This window comes from Callithrix jacchus, chromosome 11 (genome assembly GCF_049354715.1).
Source record: "Callithrix jacchus isolate 240 chromosome 11, calJac240_pri, whole genome shotgun sequence".
Lineage (NCBI taxonomy): Eukaryota > Metazoa > Chordata > Mammalia > Primates > Cebidae > Callithrix > Callithrix jacchus.
This window is the reverse complement of record NC_133512.1, coordinates 73,605,130-73,631,209: the sequence shown is the minus strand read 5'-3', so window position 1 is coordinate 73,631,209 and position 26,080 is coordinate 73,605,130. Positions and strand designations below refer to the sequence as shown.

At 40.7% G+C, this 26,080-nt stretch overlaps 1 protein-coding gene across 5 annotated transcripts in view; it reads left to right on the top strand.

Moving 5' to 3' along the window:
• The first annotated feature begins 2,098 nt into the window (after positions 1-2,098).
• DNAJC2 (DnaJ heat shock protein family (Hsp40) member C2) overlaps positions 2,099-26,080 on the top strand; it is a 34,190-nt gene continuing 10,208 nt past the window's right edge. For 2 of the 5 annotated variants that reach the window (XM_078343065.1, XM_035255041.3), the window contains exons 1-10: positions 2,099-2,370; positions 4,824-4,925; positions 8,503-8,578; positions 16,039-16,137; positions 17,100-17,241; positions 19,937-20,017; positions 21,169-21,234; positions 22,038-22,129; positions 22,208-22,329; positions 23,637-23,786. In XM_078343065.1, the coding sequence (XP_078199191.1) occupies positions 4,893-4,925; positions 8,503-8,578; positions 16,039-16,137; positions 17,100-17,241; positions 19,937-20,017; positions 21,169-21,234; positions 22,038-22,129; positions 22,208-22,329; positions 23,637-23,786 (861 nt within the window). In that variant the 5' untranslated portion in view covers positions 2,099-2,370; positions 4,824-4,892. Of the gene's footprint in view, positions 2,371-4,734; positions 4,926-8,502; positions 8,579-16,038; positions 16,138-17,099; positions 17,242-19,936; positions 20,018-21,168; positions 21,235-22,037; positions 22,130-22,207; positions 22,330-23,636; positions 23,787-26,080 lie in introns of all 5 variants that reach the window. The other 3 variants (XM_002751680.6, XM_009002591.5, XM_054237856.2) reach the window with 2 other exon arrangements.

Here is a 26,080-nt window from a genome sequence, read left to right as displayed (position 1 = left end):
TAAAAATAGTTCTGTAGGGTGATTGCATAATCGTGAATGGACTTAACATTACTGTACACTTAAAAATGGTGAAGATGGTACATTTCATGTTATGTGTATTTTAGCAAAATTTTTTAAAAAGCAAAATGCCCTGGCAGGGCTCGGTGGCTCACACCTGTAATCACATAACTTTGTGCGGCTGAGGCGAGCGGATCTCAAGGTCAGGAGTTGGAGACAGGCTTTGCTAACAGGCTGAAACATCGTCTCTACTAAAAAGACAAAAATTACCTGGGCGTGGTGGCACGCGCCTATAGTCCCAGCTACTTGGTAGACTGAGGCAGGAGAATTGCTTGAATCTGGGAGGCGAAGGTTGCAGTGCACTTCACTGCCACTGCACCACTGCACTTCAGCGTGGGCAACAGAACGAGACTACATCTAAAAAAAAAAAAGGAAAAAAGAAAAGAAAAAGAAACCTTATGACCTTAGAGATGATGATAAAATCGAATGGGAAGAGGTGTGAGAAAAAAAAATATATTCATATGGAGAAAGTGGAGTCAGGTTACTTTGCACCTTGGAGTATGTTTTAACAGTGGTTGCATCAATAGAGATCAGGAAGAGGTTTTGGGGCAGATGATTAGTTTTTGGTTTTTTTTCCAAGACAGGGTCTCACTCTGTTACCTAGGCTGGAGTGCAGTGGTGCGATCTCAGCTCACTGCACCCTCCACTTCCCGGGCTCAGCAATCTTCCCACCTCTGCCTCCCTTAGTTCAGTTTTTGAAATGTCAATTTTGAAGTGACAGTGATGTCATGCAGCAGATATGCAGACCAATTAAATATAGTTAATTGGCCTGGCACAGTGACTCACACCTGTAATCCCAGAGCATTGGAAGACTGAGGCAGGAGCATTCCTTTAGGCCAGGAGTTCAAGACCACCTTGGGCAATATCGGGAGACCCTGTCTCTACAGAACATATATATACTACACTTGATCTTAGCCAAAAGGCCGAGAAGAGCGATAAAACGTGTGTGTGTGTGTGTGTGTGTGTATAAAACTTGTTTAATTGTGAAAATATAATGAAATTAGTAAATTAGAGGATAATTTACTAATTTCTGGTGGTCCTTGCTAAAGGGTGTCACATCAAGTTTATTTTTTTGAACATGTTTCAGATGCTCCTTTTGGGGGTGAGCCTTTTAACCCATTGGTTTTCCTTTGCTAGTTTTTGCTTTGAACAGCAGTTAGAGAAGGGAACATATAGTAAGAATACAGTTGATTTTATTATGCAATAAACAATTATGTCCCAGAGTCCTGTAATTGGGAATATCCTGAAAGAAAACTTCATTCCACTAAAACAGGGTAAAAATATTGCTGGCCTTAGAATAGAATATAACACTAGAGAGAGGTTTTGAGTAATGAAAGATACAGTACAGGCAAATAGTAATGGCATGACAAATATTCGCTGCTATTATCAAGTTAAGCGCAAATGTATCACAAATACACGTACATAATTCTCCACAGATGTATATACTAGTCGATACTGGTTCACACCAGTATTTTCAGTTTTTACTTAAAGGTGTAGAGCTCCTGGGAAAATCACTGATTAGTTTCAGATTAATATGTAAAGCAGTTAGAACTTAAAGATAATATAAAAAGAGCTGCTTTTAAAGGTTATGTTCTACGTATTGCACCAGGACGTGGAAAATAACCTTTTTTTTTTTTTTTTTTTTTTTTTGAGACGGAGTTTCGCTCTTGCTACCCAGGCTGGAGTGCAATGGCGCGATCTCGGCTCACCGCAACCTCCACCTCCTGGGTTCAGGCAATTCTCTTGCCTCAGTTTCCTGAGTAGCTGGGATTACAGGCACGCGCCACCATGCCCAGCTAATTTTTTGTATCTTTAGTAGAGACTGGGTTTCACCATGTTGACCAGGATGGTCTCGATTTCTTGACCTCGTGACTCACCCGCCTCGGCCTCCCAAAGTGCTGGGATTACAGGCTTGAGCCACCTCGCCCGGCCGAAAATAACCTTTTTTCAGGAAAACTGATGAGCCTAGGAACCATTGTCTCGTGCGACTTGGTTTCCAGTCGGATCTGAGTCAGTATGAAACCAAGTTGCCGCACACGTTAGCGGGGGTGGGAAGGTGTGAGATTGGCGGCCGCATCACGAAAGCTCCATCCCGGAAGTGTTTGTTGGTCGTCTCCATGCGCCGGTTCCTAGGCGTCGTGGAGCCAAGACGCGAGGCTGGGACTGAGAGGTAGAGCTGGAGGGGACCCTAAGCGCCCTCCGCCCGGGACGTGACCCGCTGCGCCCACCGGGCTAGGCCCGGCGCCATCATGCTGCTCCTGCCAAGCGCCGCGGACGGCCAGGGCACCGCCATCACCCACGCTCTGACCTCTGGTAAGTGCCCACCCAACCCCAGTTCCTTCCCACCTTAGCCGCCCCTTCCTCGGTCCTCCGCCTCTGCAACCCTGGGCTCTCTCACCCGGGCAACTAGCTCCAGGGCCGTGTGGGGCCGTGACGAGTGCCTTTTTGCTCAGTGTTTCAAAGTAATCCTATCCCAGATTGGAAGGAAGGAGGGTGAGGGTGCCTTCCTTTTGCTCCTATCATTGCTTCCTCCTCTCGCCGCTGCTGACTCATGGATTGGACTGAGCAGTTCGGGACCGAACCCCCCAGTATCCTAGAAAGATTCTTGTAAGCATCTTCTTGCCTACGGCGGAAAGAGAAGAGTAGGCGCAGCGAGCATCCCGCATGCCTGGGGTCGTACAAAGCTTTGCTGCTGGCGGTCTCTTTAAACACCTTTCTCCCTCTCTACGTTTGCTCCGGCTTTATTTTTTAAATGTCACACTCGCTCCTCATACTCAGCGTTAAAAGATCCTCGCCTTTGTTGCTGAAAAGATCCGCGTAGACTTTGAAAGGCAGTTATTACAAGTGAAACTTGTCCTGCTACTGTAGGTTTTAGATTTATGGCCCAGGAGAGTCATGAGTATTGTAAACTTAAGAGTTTTCAGTTCCAGTAATCTACAGTAATTCTCATAGCCAGTCACATAGGCGTCTGTTAAATGTGATTTTAACGCATGGCACGTGTTGCATTTGTGTCTCCGTGCCGCTTACAACTAGAGGAAAAGGCCTAAAAGGCAATGTTCTAAAAGCCACACACCCATACTACATAGGTGGTACCTTTTTTTACAGAGTGTTTTAATTCTCTCCTGTGTAAGGTGGAGGAAATCTTAATTACGCAAACCAACTAAAACATGAAAAGTCAGTTGTCTTCTTAAACTGTGACTATTAAGTCCTAGGGAAAACTTCCATCTGAGTTGAGTTATTCATTACTAGATAGATTAAAACTTTTTGCTTTCTTATGGAATATGAAATTAAAATTAAGTTGTTCAGGGATTTTCGTTTTTTGAATTGCTGATATACACATGTACAGTGATTTAGCCCCCACTTCCCAGGAATAGATGATACCTTTACTGTGAGTTTGTGATTTCAGAGAGTTTTATCATCTCATTCAGTCTTCCTAGGAACTGAATGAGATAGCTATCGTTCCCATTTTACAGGTCACAGCTGCTGTCCAGAATATCTGGTTTCAGACTGAGAGCTTGTTCTACTGCATTAGTAAATCCCCATTTGCTGCTTGGAAAATTGCTTTCAGAACAAATTAGTGAATCCTTAAAATTTTTTTTTTTTGAGACGGAGTTTCGCTCTTGTTACCCAGGCTGGAGTGCAATGGCGCGATCTCGGCTCACCGCAACCTCCACCCCCTGGGTTCAGGCAATTCTCCTGCCTCAGCCTCCTGAGTAGCTGGGATTACAGGCACGTGCCACCGTGCCCAGCTAATTTTTTGTAATTTTTAGTAGAGACGGGGTTTCACCATGTTGACCAGGATGGTCTGGATCTGTTGACCTCGTGATCCACCCGCCTCGGCCTCCCAAAGTGCTGGGATTACAGGCTTGAGCCACCGCGCCCGGCCTGAATCCTTAAAATTTTTGAGATCTATATCAAGATTTTAATAATTAGGATAGTTTGAGTTGGCTGGGTGTCATGGCTCACACCTGTAATCCCAGCACTTTGGGAGGCCGATGTGGGTGGATCACCTGAGGTCAGGAGTTCAAGACCAGCCTAGCCAACATGGCAAAACCCCATCTCTACTAGAAATGTAAAAAATTAGATGGACATAGTGGTGGGGGCCTGTAATCCCAGTAATTTAGGAGGCTGAGGCAAAGGAATTGCTGGAACCCAGGAGGTGGAGGTTGCAGTGAGCCAAGATCATACCATTGGACTCCAGCCTTGGCAACAAGAGCAAAACTCCATCTCAAAAAAAGAAAAGAAAAAAGATAGTTTGAGTTGTTTTTAGATTTCTTATTTTTGGTGAGGCTAGCTCTTGGTGACAATTTATCACTATTGATTGTTTTATTAAAATTATTCATCTAAAAGTCAAGCAGTTTGCAACCCTTCTTCCTGTTTGTCACCTTTCCAACATATCCCCAGAAAAGTACTGATTTATTGTTGACATTGCTAAGTTTTATTTTGTCAGGTAACTGGGAGAGTTTGATTAAATACTCTGTAAATACTAGGAAAGATAATTTCTTGCTAACCCACATGTAAACTGGATACTGCAATTATTTTCTTAGTTGGTGGTTTTGAAAGAATATTCTGGTGGGGTCACTGTTTTGACCTTATTTCCTGAAAAAATTTATTGCTTTGAAACAGATTTATTTCATGCAATACATTAAAGCCTCTCTTAACAACTTTTAATCACAGCCTCTACACTCTGTCGAGTTGAACCTGTGGGAAGATGGTTTGAAGCTTTTGTTAAGAGGAGAAACAGAAATGCTTCTGCCTCTTTTCAGGAACTGGAGGATAAGAAAGAGTTATCCGAGGAATCAGAAGATGAAGAATTGCAGTTGGAAGAGTTTCCCATGCTGAAAACCCTTGATCCCAAAGACTGGAAGGTATTTAATATCTGAGTATTTTGTTCAATCAGATGCTTTGTTAGACCTAGGCAATTTTCTTACGAGTTTTCCATTAAAAAAAAACAAAAAAAAAAAACATGTTTTAAGATGATTCAGTAAGATAACTATAATTTAGCATCTGTTCATTACTAAGCCTTGAGTGAGTTAGCACTGGCCATGAGATACTATCTCTGCTGGAGAAATCCAGGAAGAATTCACAGAAAAGATAATGTTTACACTGGTCTTAAAAGGATGAGTGGTAACTGGTGAAGCAGAGAAGTGAGAAAGGTGTTCTGGGCAGAAGGAATAGATACACAAAGGAGTAAAAGAATATGTAGTGCCTCTTTAGGGATTGAGGAGTAGGATGGGGACATGCAGTATGATGGTGAGAAATGAGGCCTTAAAAGGGGCTCTAGACCAAACTCTGCTGTGTCCTTTTTATACTATGCTAAGGAAGGCATTAAAATTTATTTTTGGGACAGCAAAAAGCCATCAAAAGTTTCTTAGCTAATTTTAGAAAAGTAATTCCCTTGGCAGTACAGAAAATTGCTTGAAAGCAGGGAAGAAAGTGGAGGGGAAGTGAATAATTTATTATTACAGGGCTAGTGCACTAAGGCAGGCCTGTGACTGAATCCTTGAACTTACTACGTGGCTAGGTTTTGAGGAAGAGGGTCAGATTTGCCTTTTTTGGAGGTAGAGTTGACAGGCTTTGGTGTTGGCTGTGTGGCACAAGAGAACAGGAAGTATTCAGAAATCCTCCCCAGCACTATGGCTTGAGTGACCTGCTAGAGTGTGAAGTCAGTAACCAATGCTGGGATGCAGGATAAGAATGTTTGCAGGAAGTGCTGTTTGTGTCCAGGTTTGGCTATGTGAAGACTGAGGTTTTGGTACCGTAGTGATGAAGCTGTGTAGTAGATGGTTAGAAATTGGTCTGTGACTCTTTTAAGAGTTAGAGCTAAAGACTTTTTGAAGTCATTGGTACATAGTGGTGGTTGCTGTGAGGAATTGAATGACATCACCAAGGGACAAAAGTATAGACAAATAGATAATGCTTTAATAGGTACTTGTATAATAGTTAAATGTCTATGCTGTGGAATTGGAGTACCTGAATTCAAATCTGGTTCTGCCATTTGGTGCACTGGGACCTTGGAAAGGTTCCCAGATACCTGTGTACCTCATTTCCCATGTTGCTACAGTGACATTGTTAACAGCTCAAAGGATTATCTTGAGGATTAATAAAATGATGCATATAAAGCACGTAACTTAGTACTTGCCGCATGATAAATGCCAAACAAATAATGGATAATAAGAGTTCTTATGTCATTGGTTGTTTAGAGGACTGAATGAGCTAAGGCATGTATATAAAGCACAGAGAAAAGTAAATAAGTGCTCAGAAAGTGTTAGCTGATTCGCTCACCACCTGATCCATTTTAAAAGAAAAACACTGACCATTGAGGAGCATGGATATTATGGGATAGGAAGAGGAGGAAAAACAGCAAAAGATACTGAGAAGGGTGACAGAAATAGAAAGAAAACAAAGAAAAAGACACTTTGTTATTTGAAAAAAGACTTCCTAAACATCAGGCACCATACTTTTCCAGAAACTAAGGGAGGAACAAGACTCATGAGGGGAAAAGAGGTCGGGCATGGTGGCTCACACCCATAATCCCAGCACTTAGGGAGGCCAAGGCGGGCGGATCAGCCTGACCAACATGGTGAAACCCCCTCTCTACTAAAAATACAAAATTAGCCAGGCTCAGAGACACATGCCTGTAATCCCAGCTACTCTGGAGGCTGAGGCAGGAGAATGGCTTGAACACAGGAAGTAGAGGTTGCAGTGAGCCAAGATGGCACCATTGCACTCCAGCCTAGGCAACAAGAGCGAAACTCTGTCTCAAAGAAAAAACAAAAGAGGGAAAAAGACTCACCTGTGTTACTGCTTCAGAACAGGGTCAATCACATAACATGAAAAATTATTTTAAAAACTACTGGATTTGGCAAACTAAAAGTTTCGGTGTCCTCACTGAAAGCAGTTTGAGTAAAATGATTGGGAAGGCAGGAGATCGCAGTGGATGAGAAGGGATTAGGAAGAGATCAAGTAGAACCGAAGTGTAAAATACTCTTTCAAAGCTGGGTAGTAAAGAAAACGAGAGGAGATAGTAACTTGAGGAGAAGGCAGAGTCGGGAGAAGACAGAAGTGGGGAATGTTGAGATCTACAAGAGGGAAAAGGTCTTTGGTCTACAAAGAAGTAGATTGTATCACAGCAAGGTAGCAGGGTTCATTCACTTGTTCAATTTATTTTCATTCATCAAATATGGATCAAACACCATGTCAGACACTGTTCTAGGTGCCAAGGATACTGTACTGAAGAAGACAGTACCACTGCTTCTACATAACCTATATTCCAGTGACATAATAAGTGAATAATCAAGAACATTGAGCCATAAGTACCATAGGATGGCACTAGGTGTCAGTAGGTGCTAAGACAAAGCGGTCTTTGGTCATGCAAATTTGGAAAAATCTGGGTTTTACAGGTTTCTATTTATTTTTTAAATCTAATTATAGGACTTCTCAGAGCCTTTCCTACGCTTCATCAAGGAGGCTATATAAATAGTCCACGTTTATCTTTTTTTTTTTTTTTTAAAGACAGGGTCTTGCTTTGTTGCCTATCCTGGAGTGCAGTGGCATGATCACAGCTCACTGCAGCCTCTACTTACTGGACTCAAGCAGTCCTCCTCTTTAGCCTCCTGAGTAGCTGGAACTACCACATCCAGCTAATTTTTTAAAAATTTTTCTGTGGAGACAGAGGTCTTGCTTTGTTGCCCAGGCTGGTATCAAACTCTTGGGCTAAGCAGTTCTCCACCTGGGCCTCCCAAAGTGCTGGTGTTGGGGTTCAGTGGAGCCCTCAGCTTCCCTGAGAGGACGTTTCTCCAAGGTTCTTGGTCCCTCGCTCTCTCAAGAATGAGAGAGGAAGCCACGGCACAGTGCACCCGTAAAGTAAATACCGGACCCCAAAGTGTTTGCAGAAAGTGATTTATTTAGGTAGAGAAAGAGAAAAAGGAGAGAAAGCTTCCACAAGAGAGAGTGTGTGTGGAAGGGGATCCAAACATGGAGGCCAAAGGGATGTGGAGGAGGACTTTTAACCTGGGAGGAACCCCCACCTTCTCCAAGACCCCTGGCCAATGAAAGGAGTTCCTTAGAACTTCTGCTGGAGTGATTGACTTTTGATTCTTCCTGCTCCCAGAAAAATTAAAACAGAGACCGTTAAATCTCCCAGATGAAGAGGCATGGGAGGGGGACATGGCACTGGGAAGGTTCTTGCCCTTAAAACTATGCCTCCTTGTGGGCCTGGAAAGAGAACACCTTCCCTCACTGGATTACTGCCATGAACCATGGCACCTGACCTAATGAACATTTCTCAACTTTACGTAACCATAGAACCTGTTTTATGCGGAACCTCTTACTGGACTCCTGATGCAATGTCACTTTGGGAAATGCTGTATTAAAGTACCAGAACACAGGGGTGGAATATATTGGCTCCATCTCAAACTTGACTCCCTTTTGTGTCTTTATCAGAACCAAGATCATTATGCAGTTCTTGGACTTGGCCATGTGAGATACAAGGCTACACAGAGACAGATCAAAGCAGCTCGTAAGTACTTAGTCACTTGGAAATAATCAAATATCTGGTATAGGAACATGCTATGCTTTGTAAAAGAAAACACAGTATCATAGTCTGTGCCATAACTACATTTAACACCATGTATTATATCGTCATAACAAACAAACAAACAAAAAAAATCATGGTCTCCTCTGCCTTCAGAATCAGAAGAAAGCAATCCATTTTACATATGGGCTTTCCCATTAGGGATTGGAAATTAGGATGGGGGTGTGTGTGTGTGGATATAGAATATTCTCCCAATGGCAAGCTTTTAAAAAATAATACTTCGCCTCTCTTTAGAAGTATAGGCAGTTGTACTTAGTGGAAACTGCCTTTTTACTTGGGTTTTTTGATGTTATTTTGTAATCTTAAGTCACACCTTGTAGATGTCATCCTCTCTTCTGTCTAAGAGAAGTTATCTGATGTTTTGTTGTTGTTTTTATTGAGGTTAAAATTTACATGGGACGGGGAATGTTGGACCCCAGTCTTCACATGCCTTATAAAACAGCATCCCTCAGTACTTCTAAACATCCTCTCCTTTACAATCCTGTGGACATAATTTCTTATACACATGATTAGTTAAACTGATTAAAGTTTAGTGAAAGAGGTAAGAGGTGAAGGTGATCAGTTTTCTATCTTATCTTACGAGAATGTTCTGCCCTCCACTCTAGAGAATGGATATTGACGTCAGAGGAGGTAAGATTGTGGCCACAGGGAACCGGAGTAGGGAGTCAGGGCCTGTCCAGAAGAGGAAGTATTATACTTGGAAGAAGATGACTGAACAAGAATGCCTATGCTAAAAAATTAGCCAATACTTAGTATAACAGATGAGCTCAAAATCATCCCCATTAGTGTTTACATTTAGGAAAATCACAGGAAATATTTTGAACAAAGTGAAGGAATTTATCAGATTATTTTAAACCTATTATTGGATTTCTTTAAAGGCTGGCATGATTTTAGACAAAGCATATGTTAATGCATGTGAATGGTTATTCCAGTATACATAAATGCCAGAAAAATCCATCTGCCATGTACAGATGTTTGCAGTTTTACTATTTGAATAGCGTTGGCTGGGCTCAGTGCCTCTCGCCTGTAATCCCAGCGCTTTGGGAAGCTGAGGTGGGTGGATCACATGAGATCAGGAGTTCGAGACCAGTCTGGCCAACATGGCAAAAGCCCATCTCTACTGGAAATACAAAAATTAGGCAGGCATGGAGGCGCATGTCTATAGTCCCAGCTACATAGGAGGCTGAAGCACGAGAATCACTTGAACCCAGAGGTGGAGGCTGCAGTGAGCTGAGATCACACCGTTGCACTCCATTCAGCCTGGGCGACAAAGGGAAACTCCGTCTCAGAACCCAAAAGTATTTGTCAGAGTTTCTGAACCCTTGCAGTATATGTTGAAATAACTAATTTTAACATGCCCATGAAAAGATTTCTGTTGGCCAAGCATGGTGATTCATGCCTATAATCCTATCATTGTGGGAGACTCAGGCCGGAGGATCACTTGAGCTCAGGAGTTCCAGGCCAACCTGGATAACATAGACCTTGTCACTCTCTTTTTTTAAGATATCTTTTTTTTTTAAAGAGGGGATCTGTCGTTCAGGGTGGAGTGTAGTGGCGAGATCTTGGCTCACTGCGACATCCATCTCCAGGGTTCAAGCAATTCTCTTGCCTCAGCCTCCCAAGTAGCTGGGATTACAGGCACCTGCCACCATACCTGGCTAATTTTTGTATTTTTTGTAGAGACTGGGTTTCCCCTTGTTGGCCAGGTTGGTCTGGAACTCCTGAGCTCAAGTGATCCACCTAACTCCTTGGCCTCCCAAAGTGCTGGGATTACAGGCATGAGCCACCGCACCCAGCTGAAAGATTTCTGCAGAAATGTTGATAACAGCCTACTCACAATGTCCAGAAACTGGAAACAACCCAAATGTTTAATAACAGGGAAATAGATAAGCAAACTGCTATATAGTTCGGTACAGTGAAATACTAATCAGCAATTTTTAAAAGAAGAAATTGCCAATACAGAGAAAAACATGGATGAATCTCAGACCAGGAGTGAAAGAAGCCAGACACACACAATTCTGTAAGTTACATCTACTTGAAGCTCAAGGACATACAAAAGTAATCCGTGGTGACAGGCATCAGAAAGTGGTTGCTTCAGTTGGTAGAAGAAGGGAGCCCAGTGGAAAGGGGTATAAGGGAGCTTTTTGGGTGATGGAAATGACCTATATTTTCTTTTGGGTAGTAGTTACATGAGTGTATACAGTTGTCAAAACTCATTGAACTTAATGAATGCTTAAAATCTGAGCATTTATTTTATGTAAATTTTACCTCAGTTGAATCAGATAGATTAAACCAAAAAACCCCAATCACTTGGGAAATTAAATATATTCTTTTGAGCCTACACAGAAATATAAATTATGCTAGTAGACTTCTTTTTTTCCACAGAAGTAAGATTACTGGTTTATCAAAACTTACAGACTGGCAACTAGAGTTGTACCTTAAATAAATTCATTGCCTTAATCTATTATGTTAGTTTTTTAGAAAGAGGGAAAAAATAAGGTGGAAATCCAATTCAGAAGAATAGCACAAAGGAAGATGTAGGAAGAAAATAAATAAGACAATATCCCAAAATGGATTTTATAAGAAGAATAAACAAATACAAGTTGAGCATCACTAAGTCAAAAATCCAAAATGCTCTAAACTTTGAGTGTTGTCATTATGACACTTCAAAGGAAATGAAATGCTCACTGGAGAATTTAGGATTTTCATATTTGGAATGGATGCTCACCTATTAAGTATAATGCAGATATTACAAAATGCAAAAAAATTTGAAATCGCAAACCCTTCTGGTCCCAAGCATTTTAGATATGGGTTACTCAAAATATAGTGAAATACGCAACGAGCTAGTCATGGTGGCTTATGTCTGTGATCCCAGCACTTTGGGAGGCTGAGGTGGCTGGATTGCTTGAGCTCTGTCGTTCAAGACCAGCTTGAGCAATGTGGTAAAACCCCGTCTCTACAAACAATACAAAAATTAGCTGGGCATAGTGGTGCATGCCTGTGGTCTCAGCTGCTCAGGAGGCTGAGATAGCAGGATCACTTGAACCCAGGAGGTCAGGACTGCAGTGAGTCGTGATTACACTGCTGCACTTGGGCAATAGTTAGACCGTGTCCCGCCCCCCCAAAAAGAAGCAAAGGATGAAAAACATTAAAGTTACCAAAGAATTGCCTCCTAAAAATTTTTAGGCCCAGATAATTTTTCAGGTGAATTGTTTTAAGTGTTAAAGAATTCAAACTTCTAATGAATATAAAGTTGATTTATTTTCTTTAATTGGAGAATCAGTTAATCTTAAACTTTTGGAATAATTCATTTTGTTAAGTTGTAAAGTTTAATGATTGTATAAAACCTAGCAAAGAGAGCTCAGAAAAAACCTAGAGAGCCGGGCTCAGTGGCTGGTGCCTGTAATGTAATCCCAGCACTGATTGCCTGAGGTCAGGAATTCAAGCCAGCCTGGCCAACATAGTGAAACCCTGTCTCTACTAAAATTACAAAAAATTAGCTGGGCGTGAAAAAATGAAAGAAAAAAGCAGTTAAAATGTTAATAGCAAATTCAAGAAAAGGGAATTTTTATACACTGTTGGTAGGCATGTGAATTAGTATGGAAACTATGGAAAACAGTATGGGGATATCACCAAAAATTAAAAATAGAATTACTGTATAGCACAGCAGTCCCACTACTGGATATTTATCCAAAGGAAAAGAAAACTGTATGCCAAAGAGATACCTGCACTCCCATGTTTTTATTGCAGCAGTATTTGTAATTACAAAGATAAGGAGTCAACCTAAGTGTCCATCAGCAGACTAATGGATAATGTATTTGTACACAATGGGATACCACTCAGCCATAAAAAAGAATGAAATTATGTATGTAGTAACATAGATAGAACTGGAGGTCATTATGTTGAGTGAAATAAGCACAGAGAGGCAAATATTGCGTGTTCTCACTCATGAGAACAATGGGAGTTTAAAAGTAGATCTCATGGAGATAGTAGATAGGATGATAGATACCAGAGGCTGGGAAGGGTGTTGGGGAGGGAGGGATGAAGAGAGGTTGGTCAATGAATACAAACATACAATTAGAAGGAATAAGCCCCAGTGTTCTGTAGCAGAGTAGTGTGACTATAGTTAACAACAATGTATTGTATATTCCAAAATAGCTAGAAGAGATAACTTGAAATGTTCCCAACACATAGAAATAATAAATACTCAGGTTGATGGATGCCCAAATACCCTGATTTGATCATTACATGGTTTATGCATGTACCATGAATTATGTACAAAATGAGGCCTGGTACGGTGGCTCATGCCTGTAATCCCAGCACTTTGGAATTCGAGACCAACCCTAGCCAACCTGGCGAAACCCTGTCTCTACTAAAAATACGAAAATTAGCTGGGCATGGTAGCTAGTGCCTATAATCCCAGCTACTCTGGAGGCTGAGTCAGGAGAATTGCTTGAACCCAGGAAGCTGAGGTTGTTGTGAGCCGAGATTGCGCCACTGCACTCCAGCCTGGACGACAGAGTGAGAATCTGTCTCAAAAAATATATATGAATTTTGTTTGTGTATTATGAAAAAATTATCACATGTACCCCATAAGTGTGTACAAATACTTTTATCATGAGAAAATAGTGGCTAGGTGTGGTGGCCACCTGTAACTCTCGCATTTTGGGAGGCCAAGGTGGGAGGATCACTTGATCCAGGGAGTTCGAGACTAGCCTGGCCAACATGACAAAACCCTGTCTCTACAAAAAATACAAAAAATTAGCAAGGCATGGTAGAGCATACCTGTAATCCCAGCCACTTGGGAGGCTGAGGTCAACGATCACCTGGGCCTGGGAGATTGAGGCTGCAGTGAGCCGAGATCATGCCACTGTGCTCCAGCTTGGGTGACAGAGTGAAACCTTGTCTCAAAAAAAAAACAAAAAACAAAAATGACAAATACAATTTAACAGTACACTAAAATAATAATAGTGTTCATGAACACAAGAGTTTCTCTCAGGAATCCAACTTAGGAAGTATTTTAGTATCGCAAAACTATTTATGATTTAGATAATATTCAATCTATGTGATTTTCTAAGTAGATAGTGAAAGCACATAGAATACAATTTAACACCCATTCCTTTTTCATAAGAATTTTGAAAAGAAATGTAGTTAATTTCCTACTTTGATAACTATTTCAGGCCTACAGCTAGCATACTTTTAGTTATGTGGCATTAATGCTATTACCTAAAATCCAGGGTTGAAGCAACCTGCTTTTTACTTTTTATGCTATTTTGGGAGTTTAGGTCAGTGAGTTAAGTTATTAAATAAGAGACAACTATTGGAAAGAAGGAAACATACATTATTTGTAGATGATATAGAATTTGCCTGGAAAAGTAGAAGAGATTTAAGTGACTGGATGCAAGAAAAATAAGCAAAAATTGTACAGTTTTTGGAGGTTAACCATCAAATATATTAGAAAGCTGTGGTCATTTTAAAGATAACCCCGGGGCAAGAATTAGTAACCCAAAAAAGCCCTTGTAAAATTTACTATTATGAAGGTGGTATCACAGATCAGTGGAAAAAGGAAGGATTATTAAATGACAGTAAGATTTTGAAAAATGACAAGTTTAGATACTTTTTTGACTATATTAAAATTGCAAGAAAACCTAAAAATTTTTTCAATGTAACCATAGGAAATGTTAATGAAACTAGAAGTATCGTAAATACTAGAAGAAATTACAAAAGAAATGATAAGTAAATCTAAATAAAAATGACTAAATGGTTTTTTTTTAAAAAATAAGTGTAAACACAACAGTTGGGAAAAAATTAGCAGTAAACATAATGAAATTAGGAGAGGAAACATACAAACACAGGCTGAGAAGTCAGGCTGTCTGGATTAGAGCCCGACTTGGCTGGAAATTTGAGCAAGTTGCAGTGGTAATGGCTATGTAACGTCTTTGTTCCTCATTTTCCTTCCTCATCTATAAAATGGAGACAATAATAATACTTTCCTCATGGGGTCATGGAGAAGATTAAGTGGTAAACAGGCCTGGCACATGTCAACTGCTCCGTAGATGTTAATAGCTAGCCATTATTTATGTAGAGTGACACAGAGTCATAAGAAAAACTGAGACAGCCCCTCCTCTTTCCAGTTAAAGGATGTAAGAAACAAAAAAATGTTGAGCATCAGTGATAATCACAAATTTTAAATAATGAGACCTAACTGTGGCTGAGGCTGTGGTGAAAGATGTTCACATAGGAGTGTGAAATAGACTTTTGGAAAAGAATTTGTTCCGTTTCTATTTACAAAGTTCCCTTCTGTAACTATACCCTAAGACAAAAGAATCCTAAATAAGGGAAAATACATATATTTAAAATGATTCAAATTGGCATTATTTATAATAATGCAGTATTGGAAATTGGTAAATGCAAATGTTATAATGTGAAGCAGAAAAAAGCAGAATATAAATTAGTACATACAATTACACCTGAAGAGTTTTTCTTCTTTTTTTTTTTTTTTCTTCTTTTTGAGACAGATTCTCAGTCTGTCACCCAGGTGGGAGTTGAGTGCCGCCATCTTGTCTCACTGTGACCTCTTCCTCCTAGGTTCAAGCAATTCTTGTGTCTGAGCCACCCAAGTAGCTGGGACCATAGGCATGCAGTACCATGCCCAGCTAGTTTTTGTATTTTAAGTAGAAACCTGGTTTCTCTATATTGGCCAGGCTAGTCTTGAACTCCTGGCCTCAAGTGATCCTCCCAGCTCGGACTTCCAAAATGCTGGGATTGCAAGCTTGAGCCACCATGCCCAGCCTATACCGGAATTTTTTTAAAGCATATGCTTAAGAAAACAAAAGTATCTATGCAGAAATACACCAAAATGTTAACAGCCATTGTCGTTGGGTAGGGACACTTTGGCTAATTCTTAAAATAATTATTTAAAGCTGGGCGTTGTGGCTCATACCTGTAATCCCGGCACTTTGGGAGGTCGAGATGGGTGAATCGCCTGAGGTCAGGAGTTCTAGACTAGCCTGGCCAACATAGTGAAACCCCATCTCTACTAAAAATACAAAAAATTAGCTGGGTATGGTGGCGGGCAGCTGTAATCCCCGCTACTGGGGAGGCTAAGGCAGGAGAGTCACTTGAACCCGGGAGGTGGAGTTTGCAGTGAGCGGAGACTGCACCATTGCACTCCAGCCTGGGCAATAAAAACAAAACTGTCTCAAAAAATAATTATTTCAGTTTCTCTATAATTTTCACATTTAATAAGCATATATTTCACTGTGAGGAAAAAAGATTCTAAAATTAGCCTTATGATTTTAGAAATGGTCTATATGCAGCTCATCTTTATTTTTAGTTTTGGTGCTTAAAGTGACAAATTATCTAAATCTGACTGGTTTTTGTAGATAAAGCAATGGTTTTAAAACATCACCCAGACAAACGGAAAGCAGCTGGTGAACCAATAAAAGAAGGAGATAATGACTACTTCACTTGTATAACTAAAGGTAAGAAAATGTTTTAGAGTCAGGAATTTCTAATAATAATGGTTATTTATTAATTGCTGGGATTGGGTTTCTTACCTGTACTGTAGTTCATTCAACTGTCCTTTAACATTTTAAAACATTTCAGTTATATCAAGTTATTTGTAATCATCAAATAACCCGGAGCCTCACTACACACAGTGAGGTTTCCCCAGCCAGCAGCATTAGCAACACCTGGCAGCTTATTAGAAATGCAGTCTCAGGCCCTGCCCCAAACGTACTGATTAAAATCTGCATTTTAACAGGATTCCCAGGTGATTCTTATCAGAAGCTCATCCTACAGTTAATTCATGTAAGTGTTCTTTTTAATGATGAGAATACTAAGATTTTTTTTTTCATTTCAGATGCTTTATGGGACTAAACTGTTCCTCAGATGTTTTGCTAGCCTAGTTTAAGTCAAGAAGTTGATTATATCCTAGTACAGACCCTACAGTTACTTATTGCTATTTACGTAGACAAGACTAAGCAAATTAATGTAGGTTACCGCCATTTCTAAATGTTTCCTTAAATGTGATTTTTACATTTTGATGCTAATTTTTAAAGTTCTATGCACACCTTTCAAATTTACTCTTTGCCAGTTCTCTTACACAGTGCTCCAGAAGCCTAAGATCCTTGGATCTTTTACAACCTTGGGATCTAACAATTAACTTTCTAGCTATTTCTTTTTCCCCAGAGTCATCTGTTCTGTTGAGGGGTGGGTGATTTGTTGTGTCACTTGTCTACCAGAAAAAGAGAGAGTTAAGTCCAGTTATATCCAGTAGTGCTAAAGCTGTTATTACCTAAATTAATCCTTACCACCCTCCAAACAAAACTTTCAAATATAAAAATTAATGACTTTTACTTTTTAAGGAGGGAGATATTTGTTTTCTTGCAGGAAAAAAATAGGTAAAGTTATGGTGATGTGATCTTAACAATTTTTTTCTCAGCTTATGAAATGTTATCTGATCCAGTGAAAAGACGAGCATTTAACAGTGTAGATCCTACTTTTGATAACTCAGTTCCTTCTAAAAGTGAAGCAAAGGATAATTTCTTCGAAGTGTTTTCCCCAGTGTTTGAAAGGAATTCCAGGTGAGTTCAGGCATCCCTTTTGATCATAGTGCCCTGTTGGCTTGTTTCTTGTAGTCTTCCAGGTTTCTGTTTTTTCCCTCTGGTAATAGTTTCATTTGCAGACTATTTCCACTGTCTCTTCTTCCTCCTCCTCCTCCTCCTCCTTCTCTGCAATATTGAGCCCATCTGGTGAACTTATTGTTCTCATTTATATTGCTTTCTAAACAGAAGTTCTATATTTTCATAGTGAAATTTCTGTGCAACTTATTGGAGGTTTCTCTTTTAAATTTACTTGAACTGTGTGTGATGGCGGATCACCTGAAGTCAGGAGTTTGAGCTCAGCCTGGCCAACATGATGAAACCCCATCTCTACTAAAAATATAAAAATCAGGCTGGGCACGGTGGCTCACGCCTGTAATCCCAGCACTTTGGGAGGCCGAGGCAGGTAGAACATGAAGTCAAGAGTTCAAGACCAGCCTGGCCAAGATAATGAAAGTCCATCTCTACTAAAAATACAAAAATTAGCTGGGCAGGCTGTCTGGCGCCTGTAATCCCAGCTACTCAGGAGGCTGAGGCAGGAGAATTGCTTGAACCTGGGCGGAAGAGGTTGCAGTGAGCCCAGATCGTGGCACTGCACTCCAGCCTGAGTGATAGAGTGAGACTCTGTCTCGAAAGCAAAAGAAAAAGAAAATTAGCTGGGCATAGTGGCGCATGCCTGTAATCCCAGCTACTTGGGAGGCTGAGACAGGAAAATCACTTGAACCCACAGGGTGGAGGTTTTAGTGAGCCGAGATCACACTGTTGCTCCAGCCTGGGCAATAGAGCCAGACTCCATCTCAAAGAAAAACATTTTTTTTAGTGTGAGAGAAATAACAGTATCTGACTTTATGTAGTGTGTTTCTTATACTTAGGTGACAATAATTTTCCATTCTTTGGTTTCCTCTTTATATGTGGGTATACTACTAAGTTGAGAAAGGACTTTGTTCTTTATTTGATCATCTGATTATCATAATGCTTCTTTGACAAAACATCATTTATATTTACAATGAAAGCATACATAATTTTATTTCATTAGTTTGTATTAAAATAGCATGTACCAATATTATTTTACATCTTTTTTTCTATCTGCATTGGCAGGTTCCCTTAAAGCGTATCCTTTTTTTTGTTTTTTGAGACAGAGTTTCGCTCTTGTTACCCAGGCTGGAGTGCAATGGCACAATCTCGGCTCACTGCAACCTCCGCCTCCTGGGTTCAGGCAATTCTCCTGTCATAGGCTCCTGAGTAGCTGGGATTACAGGCACGTTGCCACCACGTCCAGCTAATTTTTTGTATTTTTAGTAGAGACCGGGTTTCACCATGTTGACCAGGATGGTCTCGATCTCTTGACCTCATGATCCACCCGCCTCGGCCTCCCAAAGTGCTGGGATTACAGGCTTGAGCCACCGCGCCCAGCGTTTTTTTTATTGTTTGTTTGTTTTATAAAGATGAGGTTTCACCATGTTGGTCATGCTGGTCTTGAACTCCCAACCTCAGGTGATCCGCCCACCTTGGCCTCTAAAGTGCTTGGATTACAGGCATGAGTCACTGCGCCCGGCTTAAAGCGTATCTTGGCTGCACATTGGAATTACCTAAAGAATTGGGAAAACTCCTGTTACCTGAATTCCACCTGGAAAGATTCTAATTTATTGGTTTGAATTCCGGTAGGGATTGTTAATGCTCCCAGGTGATTCTACTGTGCAGCCAAATTTGAGAACCACTTTGATTAGCAGTTTGGTGCTGCCGAGTGTTTCTTCCACCCTTTCTCCAATGCATTTCACATTTTTTGTTTTTTTTTTTTCTTTCTTTCTTTTTTGAGAGAGTCTTGCTTTGTTGCCCAGGCTGGAGTGCAGTGGCACAATCTCGGCTAACTGCAACCTCTTCCTCCCAGGTTAAAGCAGTTTTCTTGCCTCAGCCTCCTGAGTAGCTGGGATTACAGGCATCCACCACCATGCCCGGTTAATTTGCGTATTTTTAGTAAAGACGTTTTACTGTATTGGCCAGGCTGGTATCGAATTGCCGACCTCAGGTGATCCACTGGCTTCACCCTCCCGAAGTGCTGCGATTACAGGCATGAGCCATTGCACCTGGCCACATTTGTTTTATAACAGTGCTTAGGTGGTAAAAAGGAATAGTATATTTTTCTGTGTAATGATTTCACAGAGTAGAAAACATGGATCAGTAGCAGCCTGAGGATCCTTTTCAGCGGTAATCAATGAAGTACTGAACCAATAAATCTGGCTCTAAGGAGAAGGTGGTGGTGGTGATGGGTAGAAATTAGTTCCCTCTGAATATTAAGATTTTTAAAGGGCTAGGCCTATAGGTTGTTGCTGTGCTGCCTATTTAGGGACAGGAGCTTGGCAAAAGGGGCTGGCTCCCATTTTTCCTAGCCTGCCTAGTATCTGCTATGGCTTCTTTTTAAATAAAACTGAAGGTAACCTGTGATTAGAAGACTGTTCTGTTTCTCTCCTCACCCCTGTCTTTGGCCTTACTTTTCGCATGCCTGCATTGTTTCATGCCCCGCTTCTGACCTTCCAGCTCCGTCTTCAAGTTGTTGAGTTTGTAGGGAAGGGAAATCAGAGGGATAAGTAAAGACTTGTTTTTAATAAATTAAGTTGTTTGTTGAACTTTTGTACAGAATTTTTGAAGAATTTGAAGAATATTTCCTTTGATATTTCAGATGGTCAAATAAAAAAAATGTTCCAAAACTTGGTGATATGAATTCATCATTTGAAGATGTAGATGCATTTTATTCTTTCTGGTAAGTGAATATACTGTTTGTATGATGCTGTCGTTTTTTAAAAGGAAAAATATTCAGTATGTACTTGCTTGTTTATAAATTAATTGAGATGGGCTAATTGCACAGTCTTCACTGAACAAAAGCATTCTGTTGCCTATGTGACATTTAGGCTTTTAAGATTTTCAGACTGTTTTCTATTAATAAGATACCTAGCTATCAAGCACATAATGGCAGTAAAAAATGAAAACTGGGGAGTCATTTGAATAAAAATAAGTACATTTTGATTTAGTTATCTTCCTACTAATAGTACTTAGTTCATGAGGAAGGAAACAGTGCTATTTGTCTCTGTAAATAATTGACTAATTTTTAATAAGCACAATAGTGGCCGTGTGCTACATTTTCTCATCAAATGTCTGCTAAATACAAAAACATAAAAACACATAGAACAAAAATAAGATTTAGTTCTGTCAGTTGTAAATGCTTTTTTTTTTTTTTTTTTTTTGAGACGGAGTTTCGCTCTTATTACCCAGGCTGGAGTGCAATGGCCCGATCTCGGCTCACCACAACCTCCGCCTCCTGGGTTCAGGCAATTCTCCTGCCTCAGCCTCCTGAGTAACAGCTGGGATTACGGCAGGTGCCACCATGCCCAGCTAGTTTTTTGTATTTTTAGTAGAGACGGAATTTCCCCATGTTGACCAGGATGGTCTCGATCTATTGACCTCGGGATCCACCTGCCTCAGCCTCCCAAAGTGCTGGGATTGCAGGCTTGAGCCACGGCGCCCGGCCCAGTTGTAATTGCTTTTACCTTTAGAGGATACAAACTGGAGATAAGATGACCATAACCACTATGAGGGTTACCTTCAGACTTAACAGAGTAGCAAAATTGAAGGCAAGGAACACCTAAAAATAGGTCTTGGTCAATCAAGCCAGAAACCTAACAAAGAAGACGTAGCAGGGAGATGTGGTTTTGATTATGGAGTGATGAGTGCATTTTAGATTTTCATACCAAATACAGAGTCATTAAAAAAAGAGAAAGACTTGAGCTTAGTGTTAGTTCAATACTAGAAGGTTGGGAAAGGTATTCATTAAAACAAATTCATCCACCTGGATTAAAAGGATTTTTTTTTTCTATTTGTTCTGTTTTGATTGTATATTACTTCTGTCTATATTAGGTATAATTTTGATTCCTGGAGAGAATTTTCTTATTTAGATGAAGAAGAAAAAGAAAAAGCAGAATGGTATGTATGCAAATCATTAATAAAGGAGGGTATTTATTTGGTTCTCTGATATTTGTGATGGTGTAAAATTATGCCACATAGATTTTCTTTCATATTTTCTCTTGTACATCTTTTTTAAATGATTTAAATATTTTGAAATCCTTTCTCACAAGTTAATCTCGGGGGGCCCAGATTAATAGTTGGTTAGGATATGCTTAAGAAGTTGCCAAGGAATGTAATGTCAGATAGCTGAATTCAGCAAAATCTTTTTCTTCTAGTTGCTTAATCTAGGTTTTATTAAGTTTTTCCTGTATGTATACAGAAACGCTTTAGACATGAATGTCCAAAAAATAACCAAAATTAATATTAAATAGAAGCACTGTTTAGGCCAGGCACGCTGGCTCTTTGGGAGGCTGAAATGGGCAGCACTTTGGGAGGCTGAAATGGGCAGATCACCTGAGGTCAGAAGTTCAAGACAACCCTGGCTGACATGGCGAAACCCTTTGTCTACTAAAATACAAAAATTAGCCAGGCATGGTGGCAGGCACCTGTAATTTTAGCTACTCCAGAGGCTGAGGCAGGAGAATCTCTTGAACCCAGGAGGTGACAGTTGCAGTGAGCTGAGATTGTGCCACTGTATTACAGCCTGGGGAACAAGAGCAAAACTCTGTCTCAAAAAAAAAAAAATGATTGTTTAAAGTTGGTAATGACACAGCATTTTAACCTTCTAGAATGTTATTTACATATAAATATTTTATAAAATATTACATTTTCCAGTCATAACATCTGTAAGCAGTTTGTTTTCAATATTTTCTATTTTATAGTCGTGATGAGAGGAGATGGATTGAAAAGCAGAACAGAGCAACAAGAGCACAAAGGAAAAAAGAAGAAATGAATAGAATTAGAACATTAGTTGGTAAGTATAATTGATTTTTTTTCTAAGTCCCATAAATGTTAGAAATTCAAAATGAGATTAAACTTTTTCTTCTGGTAGACAATGCATATAGCTGTGATCCAAGGATAAGAAAGTTCAAGGAAGAAGAAAAAGCCAAGAAAGAAGCAGAAAAGAAAGCAAAAGCAGAAGCTAAACGGAAGGAGCAAGAAGCTAAAGAAAAAGTAAGATGACATTTGATGAAGCCAGACTTTAAATGTTTATGAAATAGTTAATCTTCATTTTTTTTTTTTTCGATACAGGGTTTCGTTCTTTTTTTTTTTTTTTTTTTTTTTTTTTCCTCCTGAGATGGAGTTTCACTCTTGTTGCCCAGGCTGGAGTACAATGGTGCAATCTCGGCTCACCACAACCTCTGCCTCCTGGGTTCAAGTAATTCTCCTGCCTCAGCCTCCCAAGTAGCTAGGATTACAGGCATACGCCACCATGGCCAGCTAATTTTGTATTTTTAGTAGAGACAGGGTTTCTCCATGTTGGTCAGGCTGGTCTGGAACTCCCAACCTCAGGTGATCTGCCTGCCTCAGCCTTCCAAAGTGCTGAGATTACAAGCGTGAGCCACCGTGTTTTACTCTTGTTGTCTAGGCTGGAGTGCAATGGCGTGTTCTTGTCTCACCACAACCTCCACCTCGCGGGTTCAAGTGATTCTCCTGCCCCGGCCTCCTGAGTAGCTGGGATTACAGGCACACAGTACCATGCCTGGCTAATTTTGTATTTTTAGGAGAGAGAGGGTTTCTCCAAGTTGGTCAGGCTGGTTTCAAACTCCCGACCTCAGGTGATCTGCCCACCTCAGCCTCCCTAAGTACTGGGATTACAGATGTGAGCCCCCCTGTCTGGCCCTCATATCTGTTCTTTTAAAAGACTATGATTTAGGCCTGGTGCAGTGGCTGGTGTCTGTAATCCCAGCACTTTGGGAGGCAAGGTGGGAGGATTACCTAAGGTCAGGAGTTCAAGACCAGCCTGATCAACTTGGAGAAACCCTGCCTCTACTAAAAGTACAAAACAATTAACTGGGCATGATGGCACATGCCTGTAATCCCAGCTACTAGGGAAGCTGAGGCAGGAGATTCACTCCAACCTGGGAGGCAGAGGTTGCGGTGACCTGAGATGGCCCATTGCACTCCAGCCTGGGCAAAAAGAGTGAAACTCTTGTCTCCAAAAAAAAAAAAAGACTATAATTTGAAAGCAGAGAATTGGGTGCTACTGTGAATGAATCATGACAAGTTGGTATAATCAAGAGAGATCTTCCTTACCAGCAGGTTTTTATTGAGCAAAAAAAAAAATGTTGTCATATAAGTCCTAATAAATGTTTATAGATCTTTACCAGCTACCTTTCCCAGTTCATCCTTCAGTTTTCAATAAGTTTATGTCACCTTTTTTCTTAATACAATTTATTCAAAGTTTAAATTCTTAAAATTATAAAGCATTTAGGAATTTTACTTAACTATTAAAATGATTTTATTCCCTATTTTTAAAGCAAAGACAAGCCGAATTAGAAGCTGCTCGGTTAGCTAAGGAGAAAGAAGACGAAGAAGTTAGACAGCAAGCATTGTTGGCAAAGAAGGAAAAAGATATCCAGAAAAAAGCCATTAAAAAGGAAAGGCAAAAACTTCGAAACTCATGCAAGGTCAGACTGAACAAACACTAGGCACAAGTAAATCAAGTTGCTGATTAAGCAAAAAAAAAAATATGTGTGTGTGTGTGTGTGTATTTTTTTTTTTTAAGATGCAGTCTTGCTCTGTTGCCCAGTCTGGCATGCTGTGCACAGTGGCAAGATCTTGGCTCACTGCAGCCTCCACCTCCCAGGTTCCAGTGATTCTCCCACCTCAGCCTCCCGAGTAACTGGGATTAGAGTCACATGCTATCATGCCTGTGTTTTTAGTACATACAGGGTTTTGCCATGTTGGCCAGGCTGGTCTCATATTCCTGACCTCAAGTGATCTGCCTGCTCGGCCTCCCAAAGTGCTGGGACTACAGGCGTGAGCCACCACACTTGGCCAAAATATTTATTTACAAAAAATATTTTTGTAAATAAAAAATTTACACGAGACAGAGTCTCGAGTTGCCCGGGCTGGAGTGCAATGATGCAATCTCGGCTCACTGCACAACCTTTGCCTCCCGAGTTCAAGTGATTCTCCTGCCTCAGCCTCCCAAGTAGCTAGGATTACAGAGTCTACCATCATGCCCAGCTGATTTTTAATATTTTTAGTAGAGATGGGGTTTCTCTATGCTGGCCAGGCTGGTTTCAAATCCCTGACCTCGTGATCTGCCCAACTCGGCCTCCCAAAGTGATAGGATTACAGACATGAGCCACCTGTGCCCGGCCAAAAAAATTTTTTTTTATTAAGTTTTCGTTGTTGTTGAGACAGGGTCTTACTCTGTCACTCAGGCTGGAGTACGGTGGCGCCATGACAGCTCACTGCAACCTCCACCTCCCCAGTTCAAGCCATTCTAATGCCTCAGCTAGCCAAGTAGCTGGTATTACAGGTGCACACTACCACACCTAGATAATTTTTGTATTTCTAGTAGAGACAGGATTTTGCCATGCTGTCCAGGATGGTCTCAAACTCAGCTACTAGGGAAGCTGAGGCAGGAGATTCACTCCAACCTGGGAGGCAGAGGTTGCGGTGACCTGAGATGGCGCCATTGCACTCCAGCCTAGGCAAAAAGAGTGAAACTCTTGTCTCCCAAAAAAAAAAAAGACTATAATTTGAAAGCAGAGAATTGGGTGCTACTGTGAATGAATCATGACAAGTTGGTATAATCAAGAGAGATCTTCCATCTTGTGGTGATCCGCCCATCTCAGACTCCCATAGTGCTAGGATTATAGGCATAAGCCACTGCACCTAGCCAAGGATAAATGTATTTTCTTTACTTTGCAAATATAACTAAACAAGGTCAGGTGTGGTGGCTCACGCCTGTAATCCTAGCATTTTGGGAGGCTGAGTGGGGCAGATCGGTGTTTGAGACCAGCCTGGCCAACATGGTGAAACCCCATCTTTACTAAAAATACAAAAATTAGCAAGGCACAGTGGCATGTGCCTGTAATCCCAGCTACTTGGGAGGCTGAGGCAGGAGAACTGCTTGAACCCAGGAGATGGAAATTGCAGTGAGCCAAGATCATACCACTTCACTCTAGCCTGGACGACAGAGTGAGACTCCATCTGGGAAAACAGACAAATACAACTAAACAAATACCATTTTATCTTAGTGTAAATGTTTTTAACCTTTTCTAAATTTCACGTGTGCATATTTCAGCTTTTCAACCCTAATAGTTTTTTTCTAAACATAATAATCTTACCATTATCAAACTAAAAAAAAGTTCCTTAATATTCTGAAACTGTCTATATTCAGATCCAGTTATCTCAGCAGTGTCTTTTTTTTTTTTTTTTTTTTTTTTGGAAACAGAGTCTTGCTCTGTTGCCAGTCTGGAGTGCAGTGGCGAGATCTCAGCTTACTGCAGCCTCCACCTCCCAGGTTCAAGTGATTCTTTGGCCTCAGCCTCCCAAGTATCTGGGACTACAGGTGCACAACACCATGCCCGGCCAATTTTTGTATTTTTAGTAGAGACAGGGTTCACCCTATTGGCCAGCTGATCTCAAATTCCTGACCTTGTGATCCACCCGCCTCGGCCTCCCAGAGTGTTGAGATTACAGGTCTGAGTAACTGCACCTGGCCTCAGCAGTATCTTTTTATAGTTGGCATATGCAAATTAGAACCCAAATAAGGTTAATATAAAGGCTTCGGTTATTGTGTCTCCTGGTTCTTAAGATCCTATAATTTGTAACAGGCCCCCTGTATCACCACTTCTCCCCACCTCACACCATTGCCACTGATTTGTTGGAGAAGCCAGACGATTTTTCTGAGAATGCACCACAGTTTGGTGTTAGCTTGTTGCTTCCTAATGGTGCAAAATTAACT